Consider the following 24,176-nt stretch of genomic DNA (forward strand, 5'->3'; position numbering starts at 1 on the left):
ACACCACTAAATCGTACAGACTGAACCTTTAAATATGAAGCTATACAGCTGTGGGACAATTAGCTTAGCTTAGCACAAAGACTGGAAACAGGGAAACAGCTAGCCTGGCTCCAATGGTGACAAATTTAACTACAAACACCTCTAAAGCTCAGTGATTAACATGCATTTCAACTATTTTCATGGCGTGGCGCAGTAACTTCTTGGAGTTTAAAGTGGCTGCCAAGAAATATTCTGACACTTACCCATGTGTAAAATGGCAACATGTCATTTTTACCTATCAGTTTTTGTACGGATTAAAGCAACACAAGAAAAAAATCCTTATGTTCAGCTACCTGTCTCTACTCTGTAACTTCTTTTTTATAGATATGAGTGTGGTATCGATCTTCTTTTCTAACAGTCTAGAAAGCAAAAGAAGTGTATTTCCCAAAATGTCAAACTAATCCTAGCTGGTGTGTTACCGGAGGCCACAGATCAGCAGGCCCGTGTCAGTGAGCGTCTCATTGAGGAGAGGCAGCATTCACTGTGGCCTATCTAAGAGGCTCAGCATAGTGTGCGAGTGACGCCATCCTCGGGATCACAGAAACACCATTATCAGTAGTCACTGACATCACTCAGCCCTCCACAACAGCAACACAACACCCCTCCAAGGCTCACACCCGCCTCCTGCAGCACAGTCATTGTGTTTGCCTGTCAGCCCATTGTCTGTGTCGGGGGAATGGTGGACAATGTCGCCAATCTCTGTCCAAACCATGATCCAACACTGCTATTGTGACCCGTCTTTTTCCCCACTTGACCAGGCAAGATGGTGCTCCCGTGGGATGAGGGCAGGAGGGGGGGTCCTCTGTCCTGCCTGGCACTGGGGAAGAGTGTGTGAGGAGGGCACAGATCATCAATCTGTGATGCTAGTACAGTCACTGTGGACAGGCTACATCCACGCAGCCCAGCCTGGATGTCAACATCATCATCACTTCTCTCCTTACAGTGAGCGTTACACAGTGGATGTTCCTTCTTCTCTGCAGCTGGAGTCCTCGCTGTTTGTCTGTCTCCAGCATGAAGCCAGGATAACTCAGTTATCTACACTGTGAGGAGTTTCACTCCTGAGAGCAGCCTGTGCAAATGAAATTTACAACTTCACCACTGGAAAGAAGTTCCTTGAAGCTGGATTATTTCTACGTGAAGCAGCATGTCTTCTGCAGAATAACACACAACAAGACCAATCAACAGTTGGATTTCACAATCCAACTATTGTCATGCTTTGACTAAGGTTGTGTGATGGGATGCAGATGGATGAACAGCAGCACATGACACTCATCTAACACCAAGTGAGTACTTTTTCTCAGAGGCTGAGTTGAAGCTCAGTTGCTGATAACAGTTATATAGTTGCAGTGAATAGAAAAGTAACAGTTGAATTATTTATATTCACTCAAGGTGTCAGTCTGGTTCTTTGGCTGGCTGAGCTGCGACTACTGCCATGCAGACCTTCTACCAGCCCCGCCACACCATCCGTCACCCTCCAGGTCTCTACCTGGACCCCACGCTTCTGCAGCGACGTGTCCTGGAAGATCAAGTGGAGCTGTGGTGGTTCAGAGAGCCACGGCGCTCCCTGTTGTGCTACTGCGCCTCTATTGCCCTCATACTGGGGCTGGGGCTCGGTGGCGTGGGCCTCCTCTCCACCACCACCAGCCTGTCCGGGGAGTGGCGCCTCGGGGTGGGAACTACCCTCTGCCTTTTAGCCCTGGCTGTTCTGCTCAAGCTGCTCCTCAGCTCTGCCATCCAGGACATGAACTGCGTGCGCAGCTGGCATCAGATCGACCAGCTGAGGAGCGGCGGGAGGGCTGACCCGGCACTTATCATAGCTGTGGGGCTGGCGGTGATGCTCTGTGGGACCGTGCTTCTCTGTGTGGCCACACTCGGCAGCCAAGGTCATGACAGCAAGGAGATGTTGGTGTCGAGCCTGGTGCTGATGGCTGCTGGGGCGGGCATGGCTCTGGCTGTAGTGGGCTACGGTGTGCTCATCTACCTTCAAAGAAGAAGGGAGCAGAGGAGGAGGATGATGATGAGAATGAGCAGAGCGAGGAGGCTGGGGGGTCGAGCTGTCAGGGTGTTCAGTGTCTCAGGGGGACAGATGAGCCAGGTCAGGAGAGAGACGTCCTCCAGCAGGACCAGCCTGATCTGAATTAACTGAATGGGCAAAATCACTCAGAGAAAAAGGATCAACGAGTCTGTGAGAGGAAAGTTCAGAATACATTTCTTCATTGGAGACGTCAGACTTAGTCTTGTGTTCACATCATATCCACAAAATCACTACATTCACTGTATTCAGGATGTTTCTGTGCTCTGCCACTGACTCAGAGACCAAGGTCAGCAAAGTGAATGAATGAATGAATGAATGAAACTGGAATTATAAAGAGTTTATTCATAAAGTGCATTTCCAATAAAACGATTTCAGACTGTACAAACAAATGAAAAACTCTTTGTTGTCTCACATGAATACACTCAGACTCCTGCCTCCCACACATGATGAAGAGTTTGACGTTTCAATTTGTTTCAATTCTTTGCTGCTGATTTGCAGATAAAATGTCGTCAACCAACCACTTGACTTGAACGTCAATAATTTACCTCCCTGACAGATGCTTTTTAAATTTGTCATTTAATGGTTTGGGTTATTAGTGGCCGATGACTGTGTAGCTTCCACCTATTGAGTTTGGATTCACAGGGTTGTGATGAATGGAGCAAAAAGGAGCTGATCAGTGGATGCAGATTCACAGAAAGCAGCTCCCATCTGCTGTGTGACTGTGTCCAAATGTACTGTTCTTCATTTTAACTCATATTTGAATGAAGTTTTTGTCTGGACCCCGACAGCTGTAGCACTATTAGTTGGCCAAACCTTTTTGATTGTGGGCAATATACAGAAAAACATAAGACGTCAAGAGCCAAGCAATACTGAATGCATAGTTTTCAACCAGTTACATGACAAGAAAATCTGTGTTATGACCAGTAAAGCCCATTTGCCATTGTACAGAGTGTTTCTCCATCCTCTGTCTTTTCATTTTTACTGAGGTAAATATTTTCGCTGATTAGAAATCAATCATCAGAGGTAAGGTATGAACTTAGTGTTCAAATGATGTTGGCAAATTAATTGGTTATTGGCTTTTTCCTGTTCCAGACTTTCTGTATTATGTTGTTATTATATTAAAAAATCCAGTATCAGTCAACCTCCAGTGTGAACAGCAACTTCCAACAATTTACACATGGATATACACACAATATATTCGTTTTTAAAAATTACAGATTTCAGCTGTAAAGGGAACAATTTATACTCATGAAAGGACAGAATGGAGATAATCTGGCAGGCAACATTTCCACTTAAAGGTCCAGTGTGTAGCATTTAGAGGCATCTTCGGCACAAATGAAATATAATACTCATGGCTACGTTTTTGTTAGTTTATTATCACCTAAAGATAAGAACTATTGTGTTTTCTTGACTGTACAATTAGCTGTTTATATCTACATACGGAGCGGGTCCTCTTCCAGAGTCTGCCATGTTGTTCTACAGTAGCCCAGAATGGACAAATCAAACACTGGCTGTAATTAGGACAATGTTTTTGCCTTGGTCACCATAGTTCACTTACACACTTGGCACAAAGGTCAGCTGTCACCGATCGATGCCACAAAATTCTACACACTAGACCTTTAATGCATCGTCTTCAGGAAAACAGCCAATACAACCAAGGGCCAAGTAGACAAAGTGACGTCTAGTGAAGACCCAGTACAGTCCAAATGCTGCCTCTCTAGACCCATTAAAGTTTTAGTGGTTATAATCTAGGTCAAAAGTTCCTTACTTGTCCAGCCACGGGGTCCAGATTTCTCCATGGTCATTAGTTCAAAGTCCACACAGTTTGATACATTCAGCGCTATACTTGCATTTGGCCATGTCGCCAAGCTAGTTTGCTGTCTCTGTTATGTAGCTGTCTGTCAGTCACTCTACAGCAGGAAATGGCACCTCAACATAAAGGTTCTGTACCTTAAATTTACTGTACTTCAGAGCTTGACATATTCATAAGTCACTTGCAGTCCATTCACAGTGGACCTGTGACCCACTTTTGCACCACGACCCATCAGTTGGGAACCACTGATGTATTATACAGGTAATCTCTATTTTTTCTATCACTGAATCTGCTCTCCTGCTCCAGCCTACATGAAGCATGTGATACAACTACTATACTGTACTGAACTACTGTAATGAACTCAAAGACAAGCAGTAACATTTTTCAAAAAATCTATTTACTTCTTTTTATACATTTTTGTTATAACTTTCGTCATATTATGATTTTAAGACACATCATTGCTGCAGCTTCGGGCGTTTTGAAGCAACTGTGACTTATTCAGCTTTCACATTCATCATACACCTACTGTTCACTGTTAACAGTTCCCAAACTGTGGGTTGAGGCACCTCTGAGTCACAGGATAATCCTAGAGTTTACAAAAATTATTAATTTGAACAGGAGAAAAGAAAAAAATTCTGAAAACAAATTTGTTCTTTTTTTAAACTTTTTTTAAACTTAAAAACTCGATTTTTATTATGATATTGATAGTTTTGCATATTCTAGTGTGACATTATTTACATGGACAGTTCACACCAACATAAAAATCCCTACGTTTCCTCTTACGTGTGGAGCTATTTATCAGTCTAGATTGTTCTGCTGTGAGTTGCAGAGTGTTGGAGATATCAGCTGTAAAGATGTCTGACTTCTCTCCAATATAATGGAACTAGATGGCACTCTGTTTCTTACCCTGTTGTAATAAGTTTCATGTTAGTACTATTTTCTTTCTATCGAACTACACCCACCATGCAGAAGGAAGCGTGCATCTACTCATGGATGAGAGGCTTGTGCTCATCACAGTGCGAGATGTAAAAATGAATGGTGTCCTCCTTAGGTAAGCTGTAATGTTAGCTAGCTCAGTGGTGCTACAGTAGGTGAGCTAGCAGTAGATGCACACTTCCTTCTACACAGTGATTCAGTTAGTGGGTGTAATTTGGAAGAAAGAAAATATTTCCGACATAAACTGCTCCCAACAAGGTCTGTGGATTATCTTGAGTAACCAGGTCATGATTTCTGGAAAGAGACATTGATGTTGAGTTTTCCAAATGTATTTTTTGGCACTTTGAGCACCACAAGCTGAGTGCCATCTAGTTCCATTATATTGGAGAGAAGGCAGACATCTCTACAGCTGATATCTCCAACACTCTGCAACTCACACAAAAACAGTCTAGATGATAAATAGATCTACAGGCAAGAGGGAAAATATGTATTTTTGATTTTGGGGTGAACTGTCCCCTACATTTCAGTATCACTGTTTTCCTGTTGACTGTGAATCAGAATCTTTTCTATGGTATAATTTTATTTTAGCTGTAGTCCCTCTTTATTTGATCACCCTATTGTGAACTGAAGATCATCATCACTGTCTTCTAACCCTTCCTCATCCTCTTCCTCCTCTCCCTCTCTCTCTGCCCTGTTCTTCTCACTGGGTTCGATATAGTTATCCTCAATGAAGCCATCGTCATCGTCATCCAGCCCTCTTTGAGTCCCTCCAGCCACTCCCATCCTGCCCGACACACTGTGAGGGAAGGGCACCCCGTCATGGCCATACTGGCTGACCCCGTCCGTCTCTTGGAGCAGGGAGTGTCTGTAGCTGGCCAAGAAGCGATGGAAGAGGCGGAACTTGACAGTCATCACGATGAGGAGTGAGATGGTGAGGACTGTGCCCAGACCTGCAACCATATAAGACCAGTCCAGTGACTTTGGGCTCTCATTGTCTGGATCAGCTGCTCCTGGAAAGACAGCAGGGAAAAACAAACTTTATTGCCTCTGGTGAGGTCAATACCAGGCCATTCAAATAGTTTCCCGTAACTGAAGTGTGACAGAGTTCAAAGTTCCTGAAACACACCTGGTTGTAAATACTTAGATGATGGTAAATTACCCAACAGGGTTTGTGACTTACTTTGAATCGTACTGTTATGGTTGGTGTTATCATCCTCTTCCACCAGGAGATGTCTCTGACTGCCTTTGTGTCCCCCAAACTCAGATATAGCAGCCTGATGTGCTTCTCTGATAAAAGCTCCACAAAGAACAAACACCACAAAGAGGCTGCAGCTCCACTGGCCCATCTCTGCGTCCTGAGGGAGGACCTAGAGATCAAATCGTCAGGTGATTACTGAGGATAATGGGAGGGTGCTGGGAGAGGTGCAAAGTGTTAAGACGTTTTGCACACATTACATGTTTCTTAACTTAATATCATAGCTTAATTTATTAATAATTAATAATTAATGTACCAACACAGTCTTACGGAAATACATGGACATGACCTCTCAACAACACACGGTGGTGGGCATGAAATGTGTTAAAATTACATGCTAGCAACACAAAAACAATGCCAGTGCAGAGTCCGTTATAAACAGTCACACTTTGTTAGGTAAAGAGAACAAAAACATGGTTATGTTCAGGAAAAGATCATGGTTTCGGTTAAAATAACTACGTACAGGACGTAAGTGATGTAAGTGTACATAATTTGTGTAGTTACTCGGAACATGAACAGCGATCTCCTGGTTGAAAGTCCATGTTTGTTCGACCCATCCACCACCCATCCAGTCCTAACCCTATGCAGACTTTCTCGCTCTTTATATTTAAAGGTCCAGTGCGTATGATTTAGGGAGATTTAGAGGCATCTAGTAGTAAGGGTTGCATACTGAAACTTCTCCTGGTTAGAAATCCTTACATGGTCATCTTTCAGGAGGTTTCTACCAGGAGCCGAATTATCCACAGAGGTCTCTTCCTCTCCGAAACAAACAGATCAGGTGATTAAAACCAATTAAAACACTGAATAAAACTGTTTCACGTTACAAATTATTGTTTCTCCAATGCTGTTTGGCATCTAGGAGACATTATGATATCCCAGCACCTGCTAATCTGTGCTCACCTTCTTCCTCTGATAACTTAAGATCCAGAGATTCAGGTGGTTTTTACCAGGAGCTGAATTATCCACAGAGGTCTCTTCCTCTCCAAAACAAATGGGCCAGGTCATTTAAACTAGTAAAAGCGTTGAATAAAACAGTTTCACTTTGAAAATGTTTCACTGAAAACATGAATGGTCCTATCTACAGTAGAGCCAGTGTTTGGTTTGTCCATTCTGGGCTACTGTAGAAACATGGTGGTGCAACATGGAGATGGAGGACCTGCGCCCTATGTAGATAGAAACAGTTCATTCTAAGGTAACAAAAACACAATTATTCTTATTTTCAGGTGATTATACACGAAAGAAAATATACTTATGATATTATATTCCACTTCTGCCGATATATCCCCCTAAATCCTATACACTGGACCTTTAATTTGTGTGTCCACCACAACAAAAGATCCTCACTGACTTTGCATTAACATTGTTTTTGTGTTGCCAGCACGTAACTCAAACACGTTTGTGCCCACCGCCACATAATGTTTGTTTCTATGAGACAAGGCTGAACCTACTGTAATATTGTATGGGCAAGGACTTTTAACTTGTGCAAAACTCTGTACAGAAAAAGCACCGCTGCAGAAATCGTTCATTACATCACTTTTTCCAAACCTGTTATACCAGGTATACCACTCTTTTTTAAATTTCAGCTGTTGACTATTTTTTGACACCAACATGTTCTTAAAACGAGATTCAAGATTACAGATTTACCTTCTAGTTTTAGATTGTTTTGTAATAATTCACATCTCCACAAATAGCCAACATGACAGGCTAAGAATCTTAATCTTTGTTTGTGTAAAGCATCCTGTGGTCGGTTTGTTAACGGATTCCTCTGTGTCAATGTCTATGTTAAAAAAATAAAATGATAAAAAATGTACTGATGATTTAGTATGTGTATATTTTACCTTTTGTATGTCCTTTGAGTGAGTTTTTTGTTTTTTGATATATAAGCCATTACAAGTTTTTTGGGGGGGAATTTTTCCTTATCCGCTGTGAGGGTCCAAAGGACAGAGGGATGTCGTACGCTGTAAAGCCCTCTGAGGCAAATTGTGATATGTAATATTGGGCTTTATAAATAAAATTGAATTTAATTGAATTTAGTGTGATTTATATTTCTGTGTGTGAAACAAATAAAATGAAATCTGAAGTGTTAAACCTTAATAAGTAATTTTGCAGCACAAAATTTCCCTTTTGTGCTCCTATCCCTTATCAAGGAAACACTATGCAGGTAAACACAAATAGGTAAACTGTAACTATAACTAACCGTAACTTTGGAGGACATCCACTTGATTTGACGTAAAGCTTTAGCCTAAACTTGAAAATGCATTTCACACAGAACAAGAACTTGATTTCTTTCCCTATCACTTACACTGGGAATGGATCTTTTTGCAGCTCAACACTCACAGCAACCAACAGCTCAGTCAGTGTACATGTGGGGCTGTGCTATCATTTTAAGACAGACTTTAAAAAATGCAAAACCCTCCATTAATTGTTGAACATTAATGTTCAGCTAATGGGATATCCTGACACCTGCAGTGAGGATGACATACTTTCATATTTTACAGCTGATAAATGTTTAACCACTGTCTTGTGACTCTCAGAGGTGTGGACTTGAATCACATGACTTGGACTCAAGTCAGACTTGAGTCACAAATTTCATTACATTAGACTTTACAAAATCAAAAACAACTTGCAGTTTGACTTGGACTTTAAGACCAATGACTCATCACTTCAACTGGACTTGAGACTTTTGACTTGAAAATATGTGAAAACTTCCCCCAAAGCCAAATATTTATAAGTATGTCAATTCATTTCCTGAATAAACTAACATAAACACTATTCATCCCAAGCAGGTCAGCACTTAATTCCCCAGATTTACTTAGTCTGATCCAATCCATCAGCAACCAAAGCTGCATACTAATACGCATGAGAACCAGTTGGAAAAAATTATGCCAAAGATAATTTCATTTATGTACAAAAACTATGTTGTCAACAAAAAATGAATTGCAGTATCCAAAACATGTGGGTTGAAAATAACAGACAGATTTAACAACAATTTGATCAGACAAATTGGAGATTGTTAGATATGGATGCAAATTGTTCTTTTTCACCCTTCCATAAGCTCTGATTCAATTTACACTGTTCAACACGTCTGGTTTCAAAGATTTGATTAGCTCCAGCTCCATAATGGTATCATTATCGTTAGTGATTGCAGCAGCTTGTTTTGGGGAATCATAACCCCGAAATATCAGCAGTAAGTGCAAGTGTTTTGTTTTTCTTTTTAAAAGCCAAGAGCTAACAGGTGCCTTCAACCAATCATTAAACACCTCTGTTGTGGCTGACTTTTTAACAACCACTTTGTGGTTTGGTACTTCCATATTCACACATAAGATTACATGATGGTAAGAAGTTGACCTGCCAGGTCTTGAGCAGTGTTCATGATTCTAGTTCTGAACTGCTTACTTATTAACTTTAAACACAACATAAACACATATGTTTCGTACGAATAATAACCCTGAAGCCAGAGAGAAGAAATACAGTGTGTCCATCTTGTATAGTCTGGCTGAAGATATTTAATTTGAGGCAGCACTGACTCAGTCAAACACTAGTCAGACCCAATAACCTTCATCACAGAGGCATACGCAGGAACCCTGCTGTCACTTTACACAATCTACAACAACACAAAATGACTTACCTGTATTAAAAAGAATATCTGACAGCACAGGTGGACCCGACTTTAAACTGCTGTTTTTGTCCTCCTCTTCAGCTCCTTCTGAAAACACTAAAGACACTTGCCGGGCAAAGGTTACATGACATACCATAATACCACCCTCCTGCACCATGCCCTCAAGACAGAAATGTTAATGAGTAACTTTATTAGGTTTGTCCTCCATTTTGCCTCCTTATTCCTCTGACACTCACTTCTCCAGTCAGGAGTGAATATAAACCAGTATTTTGTTTTCATTCTGTCTTTATTGTAAGTGGCCCTCTCACAGCTTCAGCTAGCATTAAATGCTGTTCAACAAAGTGCATGTTATTCACAAAAGCCGAGGTGAAGCTTTAAAATCTCCTGAACATACTTCAGAAGAAGAGCATAGAGTGTGTTTCATCTTGTAAATATCTGGGCATTGTCTTACTATCTTACTGTACAATGACCAAAACTCTGTCCATCTGTGTGTCTGTTCCACGTTTTTCTCCTCACTGACTTGGTCAATCCATGTGAAATTTGGCACAGTGGTAGAGGGGCATGGGAGGATGCGAATGAAGCAATATTACATCAATTGGCCAAAGGGGGGCGCTATAGCAACCGATTGAAATTGCAAACTTTGAATGGGCATATCTCATGCCCCGTATGTCATAGAGACATGAAACTTTGCACAGAGATGCCTCTCCTCATGAGGAACAAATTTGCCTCAAGAACCCATAACTTACGGTTATATAGATTTTCCGCCATTTTGAATTTTTTGAAAAACACTTAAAATCGATCTCTTCCTAGGAAGTTAAACCGATCTGCATGAAACTTGGTGAACATAATCTAGGGACCAATATCTAAATTTCCCTCTTGGCAAAACCCCATCAAACAAAATGGGGGCGCTAGAGAGCTAATTTCTTATCAGGCCTAACCGCTGTATCGATTTTTATTTGACAGGACAGTGAAGTATGACAGGAGGGATGAGAGACAGAGAGCAAGGAAGACATGCAGCAGAAACGCAGGCCGGATTACAACCCCCACTGCTGCAACAAGGGCTAGCCGCACCTTTCCCATGTGAACTACCAGTGCGCCACACTTTTAAGTCAATACCACGTATAAACACTTTAACTATCTGCTTTTCAGCGTGCTACCTCAACTACTAATGTACAGTTTTAGCCCACTAACTATCCCACTATTGGCAATGGTACTACTGTACTTTCAATAAAGCAATCGTACTATCAAATTCACAAAATCTGAATACATTGCTCTTCTTAATGGGTTCAGTTGACTATTCAATCTGCAATTTCCTATGACCTGTATCCCAAACACACACCATGTGAAACTGTACATGGCCAGCTGTGCACTCAATGGGTATGGACTAGTGTTAGATAAATGTCTTTATTCTAAGCCACACATTGACCTACTCGTGGAAAAGCCGAAGCTGAAACTGGGTTTTTATTATAGAAATAGAAACTGCTTCTCTGTCTACATCAAAAACAGACTGGTCTCTGCCACATTCTTTTTTTTAAATGATGTTTTTATTGAAGGATAATTGCAAATCATACAAAATTACAATTGAAACAATATTTTTTCATTTTCTTATTTCCTGAACAAACAAACATCCCTCACATCACATCAGATTTTTTTTTTTTTTAAAGGAAAAAAAAGGAGAAGGTCTTTTGAACAACAGTGTGTGAGGGTAAATAACAATAATGTACAATTACATACTATTGTTGAGAGTGTTCTAAGGCTATTAAAATAAACTATCAGACATTGCCATTTCTTATAAAAACATTTACCAGAACCCAGACAGAGAATGATGAGGGGTTAGAGGCCATTAGAGACGCATACGCCATTATATCGGCCTGACCGGCAGTTGGAGTAGTAAGGTCCTCTGGAACCCCAAACAATGCTATTAGAGTAAAGGGTTGCAAATCCCTTTTCAAAATTACAGACAAGATTTCCAAAAATGTAGTCTAAGAAGCTCTTCAGTTTGGGACAAAGATAGAATATATGAGCAAGGTCTGCAGGGATGTTACTGCAGTGGTCACATCTATTGTCAGCACTTGGGTAGATCTCCGCTTGCCTTAGTAAAGTGGATACGGCTGGCTCTCCTTACAATTTTGTAGACTTTTTCATCGGCATCCTCTTGTTTACTAAGCTATTCTTGGCCTACTTCCAGCATACTTATGTGTGTGCATTAAGCAAAAAATTTAAAATAGCTCTGCTCTCCATTCACAAAACATGTTTTTATTGTCTGCACCGTGGGTAGGTACAGAGATTGGCAGGTGAGCATTCATGTATGCAGGTCCCTATATGTGGGATCTCCTTCAGAAGGACTTATAGTTGCTCTCGTTGGTTCCTCTCAGCCGTTTCAAAGCACTGTTGCAGGATTTTTGTACACAATCTTGATATGCATGTTAATGTGTACATGGATGACTTGTCCCAACAGTTGAATGCATGTAACACAGGGTGTATGGTTTGGCAATATTTTAAAAAATCATCTTATTTATGCAGATGATTTGGTAGTTTTCTGCCTATACAGTGCCAGCCTACAACAGCTGTTTGCAGATTTGTTCTAACTATGGTGCAGACTTTGACGTCAAATATAAAGCCAATAAGAGCAACATTATGACTGTTAGAAGTAAAGCAGACAGAAAGTTAGTATTTCCTGATTTCTTTGTATCAGGTGCTGCTCTTAAAGTGTGTAATGAGATTAAATATCTCAGCCATCATATTGTCAATGATTTATCTGATGATAGAGATATCCTCAGACAGTGTCACAAGCTTGTTCGCAAATTTAGCATGTGTTCAGTTGATGTGAGGATCGCTCTTTTTAGAGCATTTTGCACTCAGCTGTATACTGCCCCCTTGTGGAGCTCCTATATGGAGGCCAATATGCAAAGACTTAATGTGGCCTACAACGATGGCATGAGACTACTTCTTAAACTTCCACAATGGTGAAGTGCCAGCCAAATGTTTGTAAAAGTTGGTGTGCCTACCTGCCCTGCTTTAATACGTAATCTTATATATGGATATATGTGCAGGCTCTCTGTCTCAGAAAATGGTATCATCCAGGCCTTGGCCAACCCTGAGCTGAGCGCAGTCAGGTTTTCATCGAGACTGTCGGGCCACTGGCACTCCAGCTTGTTTGTGGGTGCAGTTAATTGAATTTTGTCCATTTCTATGAACTTGTATAATGTAGTTTTGGGTATTTTTTGGGGGGGGGGTCTTTTGTATACTGGGTATTTTTGTACATAGATGATTGTCTGTTTTCTGTGTGGTACGCTATGGACCTTTCTTTGTGTCCTTAATAAAGTCATTATTATTATTATTATTATTATTATTATTATTATATTCTTCTTTTTTATTATGCCAGTGTCACCGTGTGTCTTAGCTGGTCTTTGTAATCATGTATAGTTAACTTTTTGTGTTTTTATGGTTCACTTCTAATATATATTAACATACTTTTTGGCTTTTCTTTGTAGTAATCTTATTTTGTGTTTTATATTGCTTGTTTTTAGAGCTTCACATTTTTATTTTTGTTCTACGTTGTCCGTCCGTAACTTATCTTGCTGCCTGTCTTGGCCAGGACACTTTTGAAAAAGAGATTTTCATCTCAAGAGTTTTTTTCTGGTTAAACAGATAAATAAAAAAAAATAAATGAAGTAGTACCATTTCTTATTTCCACAATTTGCGTTTTCAAAATAGAGGCCGATGATTGGAAGTACATGACAATTCAGTTCCAAGGACAGAGAAAGCCTCGGGCTAGATTTTCACAGTTGTTGCATCTGTGCTTTGAGGCCAGATAGTGTCACTGTTATCACATAAGATATGAAACAAAAGCTGCCCACAGAGTCGACATGCTGTCGGCCTATAGGGCATCTGCATCAATCTACACATTTATCTGGGGGGTTTATGGAAGATTGCTGAGATAAAAATGTTTGGCTTTACATCACTTCAGTGGATTTTTTTCTCATGAAATTCTTTTTTCCTGTAAACCAACTCCCACAAAATCATCAGGTCTCCATCAGCGGTGCATTAAACATTAAACCATCACCATCTCTTTCCCTGTGGGAGGAAGTAAAATGAACTTACAGTGTATGAAGTCTGACACTTGACACTCTCCACAGAACCTCATTATTCATGCCCTGATTCTCAAAGGATCCCCAGGAACATTGTGGACCAGTGAAGTGGAGGTGTGCGCCTTCAGAGCTCAGAAAAATACCAATTTTTATTCTTTCTTATTTCTTTAACTTTTGCAGCATAGATACAATTCTGAATTTTCTGTTCATGACTGATGCAGAGACCCTAATTCATTAATTTATTCATTCATTCATTTTCAGTAATCACTTATGCTGTCAGGGGTCGTGGGGGGGCTAGAGCCTATCCCAGCTGACATTGGGCGAGAGGCGGGGTACACTAGGACAGATCACCAGACTATCACAGCGCTGACACATAGAGACAGACAACCATTCACACTCACATTCACACCTACGGCCAATTTAGAGTCACCAATAACAAGCCTGAACTGTGGGAGGAAGCTGGAGTACCCAGAGAAAACCCACGCTGACACGGGGAGAACATGCAAACTCCACACAGAAGGTCTCCCTTGCCTTGGGGTTCAAATGCCCCACCCTGTATTCAAACCGGGATCCCTCTTGCTGTGAGGCGACAATGCTAACCACACTTGTAGCTTTTTCACCTTTGCAGCAGTCTTCAGAATGATGCAGCTATACTTTCATCGACATATGGAGAGATGTCTGTGAGCTAGTCCAGGCAGTCAACTCGAGCTGCACTGATTCATACATGCATGTCATCTACAAAACACACCCTCCCAGTCTGGTGGTCTATTTATGCAGCAAAATCTTCCAGCCCTCCCTTTGCCTCGTCAATGCTGTTGCTGTCCTTCATCATCACTGCTGCTCGCTCTCTCAGCCCCACCTCCACCCCAGCATCCACCTGCAGGCTCCAGCAAGGGGGGGAATATGTAATCATCACTCTGCGAACATGTCATGTAAACATATCTGCAGGGAGAGATTAGGCCAGAGTCTGGATGCCAAACTCTAACTATGTTCTGCTGTTGAAATAAACACTTAAAATGTGAGTTGTGTTGTGTCAGTTCAACTTAGGATCCAAATGCAAACATAACCAGGAAACTGAATGGTTAGAGGCAGTTTAATGTAGTTTGAAGATGTGGATCTGAATGCTTGAATGAAATGATGGCTGAGGTGGGTAGGGAATAGCAATGCAGAGCAGGCAGAGGAGCTGAGGGCAGAGCCGTCCAAATCTGGAGGCAGAAGACAAGAACGAGGCTGGACATGGTGGGTTATGGTTGAGGCTGGCGTGGTCGTGGTGAACCTGAGACACAGAACAGCGTGTAAGATGATGTACAAAAAGCACAAAAAGACAAAGTGTCAGAAAACTAGAAGCTGGCCTTGATGTCTGTACCGCAAAGGAGACTGAACGATCTGGCAGAGTCTGGATGTCTGAGCCGGGGTTTATACTGCAGTGGCTTGATTGTAGATGAGGTTCAGGTGTTCAGGTTCAGCAGCTGCCGGCACTCAGGAGGATTGGCAGGAGGAGGGAACCAGAATGCCACGCCCAGCAAACACACAGAGAGACCAGTGATGGGATACTCGATTCCTTTTACTGACTCAAGTTTGTATGAGTCACTCACTAAAATAAATTGGGTTTTCGAGACACTTGAGTCACTTGAGTCAGTCACCCAGAGTGAGCACCAGGGCGTAAAATTAACTTTTTACCTCATCTGCCATTGGCTAGTGACCTCCAAAAATTTACCGGCCAAACATATTTTTCACCAAATTCAAATAAAAAAATCATGCCTTGTATGACTAAAAAATAATTACCTTACATTTTTAGTATGAAAATCCAACTTTAGTACAATCCAACCCTGTCCTCTGTGTTTCTTTGGCGTGCTTGCGGCAAAGGCTGCAGCTCATTGTGTTGGTGTGGGGGTCGTAGGTCAGCCATGACCGTTCGTTTTTCCTCTTTTCTGGCGGTGGCTTCACGGCAGGAATGTGTACATACAATAAGCCGTGAGGGCCAAAATAGTCTGACACAGCTGGCAGAAATGGTTGAAGCACATGAAAAACCCACATGCAATTCAAAATTTTCCATCGGCCACTGCCAGGTGTGTGTTTTTGTTTGACACGCCAAACTCATTTTTTACCCGCCATTGACGCTTGGCGGGTGTTAATTTTACGCCCTGGTGAGCACACTACTCAGGTAAGGGAGGGCCTCTCCGAGCATGGAGAGAATGCGAGTGAGCTTTGTGCTGCCGGTGAGCTGGGAGTTGGCGCTACTGAGTGAGTGAGTGAGTGAGTGAGTGAGTCTGTATCCTCAGCCTGTGATACAGCTCAGCTCAGGGCAGGGAGGAGACAGGGGAGTTGAGTTGAAGTAAGGACCAGAGCTGTCGCCTCTCCCACTGGGCTAAAACAGATTAATGCATTAACTTGAGACATTTACACTCTGCACAATAGTCACATGTTGTCTGGTCTCTTCTTTGCAGTTAGCTTGTGGTAGCAGGGGCAAGTCAGTGAACGAGTTAAGAGAGAGAGAGAGAGAGAGAGAGAGAGAGAGAGAGGACTTGTAGCAAAGACCGCATCTGAGCAAGTGAGTGATTCCTTCGTTTCATGTGGAGTTTGTGATACAGCTCAGGGCAGGGAGGGGGAGGGAGAGTTGAATTGAAACAAGAACCAGAGTTGTATCTTTGCCCACAGGGCTAACACAGCGATTAGCTTGATATATTTACACAAATACAGTTAGAATAACTGTACGGAAGTAATTAATTTTCAATGAGAGCTTGGCGACTTGGGCGACTTTGGCGACCTGGTCGCCAGCCATGGGTCTTGCGCGACCAAAGCGACCGGAGTGGTCCGGAGGGGAGTTGTCTGACGTGGTTCGGCGACAACCAATCGGAATGCTGACATGCCTCGATGAAGCGGGTCCCAGAGAACAAGCCATGTAACTTTGGTTCCTACAGCACACTTGTTCTGACAATGGATATCGAGAAGTTGATTACTTGCGTTCACGCCCACTCAGTCCTTTATAATGTGTCGCTGTTCGGTTACAGAGACTAAAATAAAGAGAATGAGGTTTGGGACCACGTTGTGGAGGTAGTTGGTTGGTCTGGTGAGTTTTAAAGTGTGTAATGTTAGTAATAGAGGAGAAAATTGCAGGCTTTATTGTTTAATTATGACCTTTTTAGGTGTTGTCTTTCTGTTTTCTGTTTTCATTGACCAAACATAACTTTCTGTAGGCCAACTATGACTATTTTTGACTGGACAACAGCAAGCAGCAACTATGCTGCTTTCAAGCCAGTAGTCCACTTTGCTGCTAGAGTCTGGCTCAGAAAAGAACATAGTTAAAGGGGAACTAATGGTTTTTTTTTCAACCTGGGCCCTATTTTCTGATCTACTTTTGTCTAAATGAGTGATAGGATGTTCAATATTTGACATTTCTCCAGTATGAAGCTAGGGCGGACCTGCCTGCAGCCCGTGAGTGCGCGCTATATTAAATAATAGGGCACTCAGACAGCATCAAACAAAGTCAAAATACGTCCACTAAAAGTGCTTTTTTTCCACACAGATAGGCTTGGATTGTTAGTACAATTATCCAACAACATAACGGAAAGGAGAAATGAACGTCTGTGTTTAGCTTCAGCTGGATTCAGACATGTTCCTCTGCCTGTTGCAATTTTAGTATATGTGCTACCAAAGTAACACTGCTCCCTCTCTCTCCTCGTCCGCTCTTCAGTTTCAATGAGCTCTGCATCCGTGTACGCCCATGTACTCCGTGTTCAAATAAATACGGGCGGTCATCAAATTCAAATGGCTCATCCAGATCCAGTTGGTCAAAATGGTGACTGTTGTTTGTTGTGGCAAGTCAAAACATTCACTCAGAGTCAAAGTCTGGCTCTGAAATCTCATGTCTCGCGAGATTTGAGTTGTTGCAGGAAGTTACCGCTGGAGTGACCTTACAAACACGAGGAGTCACTCTGTTTGGAGTAGTCATGCTGAATTTTTACCCTATTTTGACCAACTGGATCTGGATGAGCCATTTGAATTTGCCCCGTAGTTGTTTGACGCTGTCCCAGTGCCCTATTATTTAATATAGTGCACGCTCACAAGCTGCAGGCAAGTCAGCCCTAGCTTTGTACTGGAGAACTGTCAAATACTGAGCATCCTATCACTCATTTAGACAAAAGTAGATCGGAAAATACGGCCCAGGTTTAAAAAAACATTAGTTCCCCTTTAAGTTTCACTTCACTATCACTGCATACATTACCATAAAGATACCTCTTTATGGTAATGTATGCAGTCTGGATCCTCTCATCCTCTCATCCTCTGCTGTAGTCAAACATTAGTTGTACCTAATTATCTCATGAAATGTAATATTTATATTGAAACAAATTTTGTACTGTAGAATTAGAGATGCTGTTGCCTGTTGGAACATGTGAAACACATAGTTCAGTCTGTTTTTTTAATGTAAGCTGTCAAAAAATAAATGTCAACCTGAGTATCCTGATGTGCGCTTGAAGTCTGATTTCCCTTTGGCTTACCTGGGTTTATCCTGCACTGTCTGGCACCCTGGAGAGAGGCGGGGTATTTTCACTTCTCTGAAGTTTGACTTTAAATTCAGCTCCCCCGTCAGACAGAGCTGTCTGTTTGGAACGTACTGAGCATACGACTGAATAAATGAGACTTGGATTATACTTCACGGCTTGTGTGAGACTTTGTAATGTTTTGATATAGTTTGGCTGTTGTTAAATGCCGACCCCTGTGACTTCAATTCAGAAAGAATTTTCTCTGTTTTTGGATTCTTTGCTCACTGTGGAGGCATGCCAGAAAAACAGTTTTCGTAGACACAAATTTAGTGTAACATGGGTGAGTAACTGATACACAAATGGTCATTTTGGGAGTGAAGTATTCATTTAAGCAACAGGCCCCCGGCAAAAACAAAACCCTCACCCCTTTCCTTACCTCCGCTTTGCTTCTAATAACTTGTGTACGGTCCCTTATAGTCCCCAGTTTTCTATCTACTTATCAGATGTGAAGCCTTCACTGTCAGTGTTTCTTAAATTGTGTAAAATGCATTAAGAAGAAAGTGAAATTGAGGTGCTGTGGCCTATTAATATCAAAGATACATACTCTCCAGTCCTCTGAAGGAGATTCTATCCAGAATCAATTGTTTTTAGGCTAATAAAACAAATTTGATCATATCACATCTTCTTTGAGTCTTATTTGAAAGATCCTTTTGAAACAGGTGGGAATACCTTGAAATAAGTCTGATCACAACAGCACTGTCAAGAACAAAATCGCTCATTTGCATGGATCAGTGTGGATAACTGCCAAACTCACATCTATTCACCATAGCCCACTCTCTGTATTCTCATGTTCACTTTGTCTGCATGTCACATTTCATCTATCTATCTTTACTCCAAGTTGAATGTGTGTGTGAAAATGGACAGTTTTGACGAGCTCATGCTGCGTACAATCCAGAACCACACCAGGAAATGTGATCTGCTCCCAGTCCTGCCATCGTGACAGAAAGTTGTAGAGCTTGTTGCATAGTTATTTTTGTGCACATTTTGTACTTGTGAAACACGAGAGGACTCACACAGAGAGAACAAAAGAGAGACCCAGAATGTGTGGATTTTAAATGCGAAATTCGATTTGATTTCAGGATTGTACAGACAAACGTTTGAGCCCATGTTGGACCCTCCTCAGTGCAATACGAGGCGTGCATGATGAGTCACCCTACCTGTGGGCCACTCATCTCGGGCTTGATTGAACACACATGAAGGCAACTGCCAGCAGGTGCAGTTATTTCACACACACACCAGAACAACACAACTCCATAGCAGACACATATATCATTGCCTCCAGGATGTTGTGATTGCAACAATTAACACAAATTCAGCCAACCTCTATGACTTCCACTCACCTTGCAATTTTGTCCAATTACTGCAATTTCACCACAAATGTGACTTTTCAGAAAGGATAAAAAATACATTTTAATTGTAGAGCAGCTTTTGATTGACTCAGCCCCTCCTTGTGCCTTTTCTCTCTCTGTTAATCATGAGACTACTGCTGCATTTGAGTCGAACAGAGTGACAGGAATAACTGTTAGCATCACACAGCTAATGTTACCCCACGTTAGTTAATGGGTTAATGGAGTCGAGCCACTTTGGTGTCAGTGTGCGTTTGTTGGGACTGTTAAACTGCTGGCTGTTGGATGTTGACCACTGCTGTTTCTCATATGTGAGTTCAGGAGGGACCCAAATGCAGAACAGGAGGCAGGTCGAGGATTCAGCCTTAAAGGGAAATTTCAGTTTATTTCAACCCGTCTCCTATCATCCTAAATTTGTTTCAAGTCACTAGTGACATAGAAATAATAATAGGCCGAGCTTTGGAAAGCAGAGCTAGATGGTAAACAAACATGGCAGCACACCAGTAAGGTAAGACAACACGTTTACATGTCGTTTTCTATACGTTCTCTGACATTTATCCTAAAGATATGAGGCGATCTTTGTGGAAAAAAAGCTTGTTTAGTGCATGGACTAACTTTGCACTTGAAGGTTGCCTGTTCAATTACGTTTTAACAGGTCTGATGCTACGGCTGTATCTAGGCTAACGGCTAACATGCTTACTATTATTTCTATGTCACTAGTCACTTGAAACAAATTTAGGACGATAGGAGATGGGTTGAAATAAACCGAAATTTCCCTTTAATAAAGCTGATAAAATAAAAAGCAAAACAGGCAGGTAACTCAAAGTTCAAAAGTATGAAGAACTGAAACCAATCTGAAAACACAGGAAAGAAATCCAAAGCAGAACACAAAAGACTGGGCACGATGAACACAGACAAACTGACAAGGAAGTGAAACACACAGGTATACACAGAAAACTAATCACAAGAATGAGACACAGCTGGAGCAGGAGGACGCGGGCAAAAGGACAGAAATGGGTGTGGAGGGGAACACTAGGTTGGAGTAAAAAAGACTGATACAGAACAGGTGTGAAGGGAAGACTCTGGGAACAGGGAAGGACTAACGAGACAGGCATGACGGGAAACAGGCGGGAAAAGACATGAAGACAGGAAGTCAAACAAAACTTAACACATGAGGAGAGAATCTACAAGAAAAACCCAGATTAAACACAAATGAATAACATAAAATAAGGAAGATCACAATCAGAAATCCCCAAAACGAAGTCCACAAGATAAGAAAACACAAACCAAAACTCAGAATCATGTCAGGAAGAGAGCAGCTCACAGAGACGGTCCTTCGGTGTTGCCCCCCACCCATCACAAATTGATTTTTTATCTCTGTGGGAAACAGTGAATGCTCACAATAATAGGCTCCTACAACTATTTTCGCAATTTTCATTTGCTCCCACAGTTTTATTGCAAAAAAAAAAGAAGCCCAAAAATACTGCATGCATCACAATTTTTTAGAAAACCTGCCATGAAATCAGACATTTCAGGCTGCAACAATCACAAAATCCTGGAGGTACTGATATATTCTTGCAACTGTTAGCTTGGTGCAGCCCAAGTAAAAAGAATTGTTTGCATTGTACATTTCTGCATATCATGGATATGTTACATTTGTACGGTTCATATGTATCATATCAACATTTCTACAGTGACATAGTTCTGATTATTAGCTTATAAACTGAGTTTCTCATTGGGAGGTGTACAGGATGTTGAATGATGTGACACCTAGGTGAGTCGGCTGCCAAGCTGCAGACCACTGTTCAAGATCAACAACAAAATCGTCTGTTTTTCAGCAAGACATTGGTGGCAATTCCTGTCGTCATTGTGCCATCAAAACCAGGTAATTTTTTTGTGTCTAAACATAACATTAACCACACGTTGCTGAAACCTAAGGAAATGTGAAGTTTCAACTTGTCTGCTACAAGGATTCAAGATACATCTCTAGAACGCGCTGGGACGCAATCAGTGATGTTTCTGGGGTCATCGGGGGTTCTGGCCTTTTAACATCAGACCCCCTCACCTAGTCCTGGATTGCATCCCAGCAGCAGCACTCCACGGGCTCGCCCTATTGATCCAAAGCTACCATGTGGCTTTCTCTGTGGTGTCAGCAATGGTTCGAATGGCCCCCCTCATTGCAGCTCCGACTACTCCTAGCCTTGTCAGGGCTTTACAGACTGAGCGCCCGTGGCAGCCCACTTCAATTGGCGCACAGAGAGTTCACTACCTTCAGGTTCTGCACTGCTCCACCAGCTCTTGGTATTTAGCAAGCTTCCAAGCTTCTTTCCCCTAAAGTTTGGGAGGAATCTCATGTGCGTAATGTGATAAGGGAACTTGAGTTGTTTTCCGAGATCCGCTCTCAGCTGTGAGTCTGACAGTCAGTGCGGTCTTGTCCGTGGTTGGGAATTGGGTTTCTCTCCAGCCTTGAGGAAAGAGATGGTTTTCTCTCTAGCGTGGTGCTGACTGGACTTAATGGCTGTGGCGACTGTTTACGCAACGGCCTTGAGCACCTGGTTGAGGCACCACTGGTAATGACCATCAGCCAAGGCTTTGGCGCAGATGGTGAAGACATGTCGGAGGGATCCTCTCCTTGCACACAGGGGGCAGGATGGTATCTCAGCCTGCCCCAAGCTCCTAACCATGACCAAGTGTTTTTTATGTCTAAATGTAACGTTAACCACAGTATTGTTGAAAGCCAATGAAATGCAGCTGATCTGCTCCATAATAACATACAAATGTTACATATCTGAGGTTTGCAGAAGTGTACAATGAATCCATTTATTCTGGCGATTGGGTTGTGGGATGGGAGTCACTGGTACAAAAAGACAATAAGATAGAGGCACATCTGCGTTCACATGGGAGAATCTGTAATTGGCTTCATGTGGTTTAATCAAGCCTGAGAGGACTGACTAGGTGCCCCTATGTAACCCACACATAAGGTGACTGACTCATCGTGCTTGCGTCATTCGCTGTGTGTAGTACAGCCCTGCAATTAGGCCGGTATTGCAACTGCATAAATGGTCAGGAAAGTCTCAAATTTTGCATGGTGTATCCTGACCCATTGGGAAAACTAGCAGAATAAGATTCTGGGGCTTTCTGCCTTTCTATTTTCAAATATCACCCTCATCATACCCCAAAAAAATGTCTGTCCGCCTGACAAATTGTCATCAGAAGTGATTATTTTCAAGCATTTTATTACACATCTCACTGCCTCAGATGTATATAAAAAACTTCCCAAGTTTATAAGCTTCAATTTAAGCCCAAGATGGCCTTTCTATCTAGAAGATTACACCTGCTATGACCAAAGTTCTCCACTGTATCTCAAATTGGAGAAAACAGAACTTTCAAGCATTAACCTTCCAAATGGGATTAAGCTTATTTATTGCATCTAAATAATATCTCAAATAATATCTTAAACAATAGTTGAGACTTGAGTTATGTACTGTTATACTATCTGGAATAGTATAACAATACATAACCCCCCCCCCCAGGAAGACTAGGGTATCAAGATGCAACATAAAACAACACACTGACCAGGTTACACACATCAACACATTAACTGACCAATACGCTAACCCTGTTACACGTCACAACTCACCTGAAGTTATTCAGCAAAGACATCTTGGTGGTAAGTTAATCTTATTTTCTGGCTATAGAAAGAGATTGATAGCATTATTGATGTCAATGGGCCTACCAATAAGAATCTGTAACTGAAAGGTTCGCTAGCTAGCTATATTTTTCTCCTAACCAGGCAATGAATTGTTGTTTCTTTCTGTTGTCGTTCTTTTTTCAGAATGGTAAAAGGTAAAACAGAGATGAGACAGGGACTATGAGTGTAAGGGGAGAAGGAGCTAGCTATGTAAAGTTAATACTACTGGTAGTTGGCTAATGTAATATATAGAACAATATGTGTTGTTGTTTTAGCTAGCTAGTTAACTTAGCTTCGAGTAATCTGATTAATGTAAGTGGAGTTTGATAAACTTTGCAAAATGTTTATAATATATTGTAGGATTTAGTCACCCAAACCAGCAGTTGAGAGGGAGACAGCCTACAGTCAACAACAGTACACTGATGCCAGAAAAAAATCGCCCTGTATTTCACAACCCAATGGCAGGTATGGTGTGTGTGTGTGTGTGTGTGTGTGTGTGTGTGTGTGTGCGCGCAATATTTCACTGATGAAGACTGGACAGCAGGCCAGAGTTCTTCAAAGAGGAAGAAAAATCAGCCCCCACCTCAGCCATCTCTGGAAAAATGCATCCTGCATGGTTGCATGGGGACAGTAAATGACAAGTTCATACCTTTGCCTTCTAAGGCTGATCCACTGAGTGCATTTACTGCTATCCATGATATGAAAAAGAAACTTCAGACACAAACATTTGATTGTGGTGGTATGCAAGATGTTTGTGAATCAATTCCTGATGAACTGTCTTCTGATTGTGGGTATCATAATCACAGT

General features: G+C 41.7%; 2 protein-coding genes across 2 annotated transcripts; one reads left to right on the forward strand and one right to left on the reverse strand.

The window, feature by feature from the left end:
* The first annotated feature begins 731 nt into the window (after positions 1 to 731).
* On the forward strand, positions 732 to 2,455 carry tmem125b (transmembrane protein 125b). The gene is made up of 2 exons (XM_033649703.2): positions 732 to 1,322; positions 1,429 to 2,455. The coding sequence occupies exon 2, from the start codon at positions 1,472 to 1,474 to the stop codon at positions 2,174 to 2,176; it is 705 nt and encodes a 234-aa protein (XP_033505594.2). The 5' UTR covers positions 732 to 1,322; positions 1,429 to 1,471; the 3' UTR covers positions 2,177 to 2,455.
* LOC117272425 (uncharacterized) lies at positions 2,397 to 9,822 on the reverse strand. The gene is made up of 3 exons (XM_033651351.2): positions 9,707 to 9,822; positions 6,004 to 6,190; positions 2,397 to 5,833 (listed from the first exon to the last, which is right to left on the reverse strand). The coding sequence occupies exons 2-3, from the start codon at positions 6,167 to 6,169 to the stop codon at positions 5,433 to 5,435; spliced, it is 567 nt and encodes a 188-aa protein (XP_033507242.1). The 5' UTR covers positions 6,170 to 6,190; positions 9,707 to 9,822; the 3' UTR covers positions 2,397 to 5,432.
* Positions 9,823 to 24,176: the final 14,354 nt, after the last annotated feature.

The sequence above is a fragment of the Epinephelus lanceolatus genome, chromosome 12 (genome assembly GCF_041903045.1).
Source record: "Epinephelus lanceolatus isolate andai-2023 chromosome 12, ASM4190304v1, whole genome shotgun sequence".
Lineage (NCBI taxonomy): Eukaryota > Metazoa > Chordata > Actinopteri > Perciformes > Serranidae > Epinephelus > Epinephelus lanceolatus.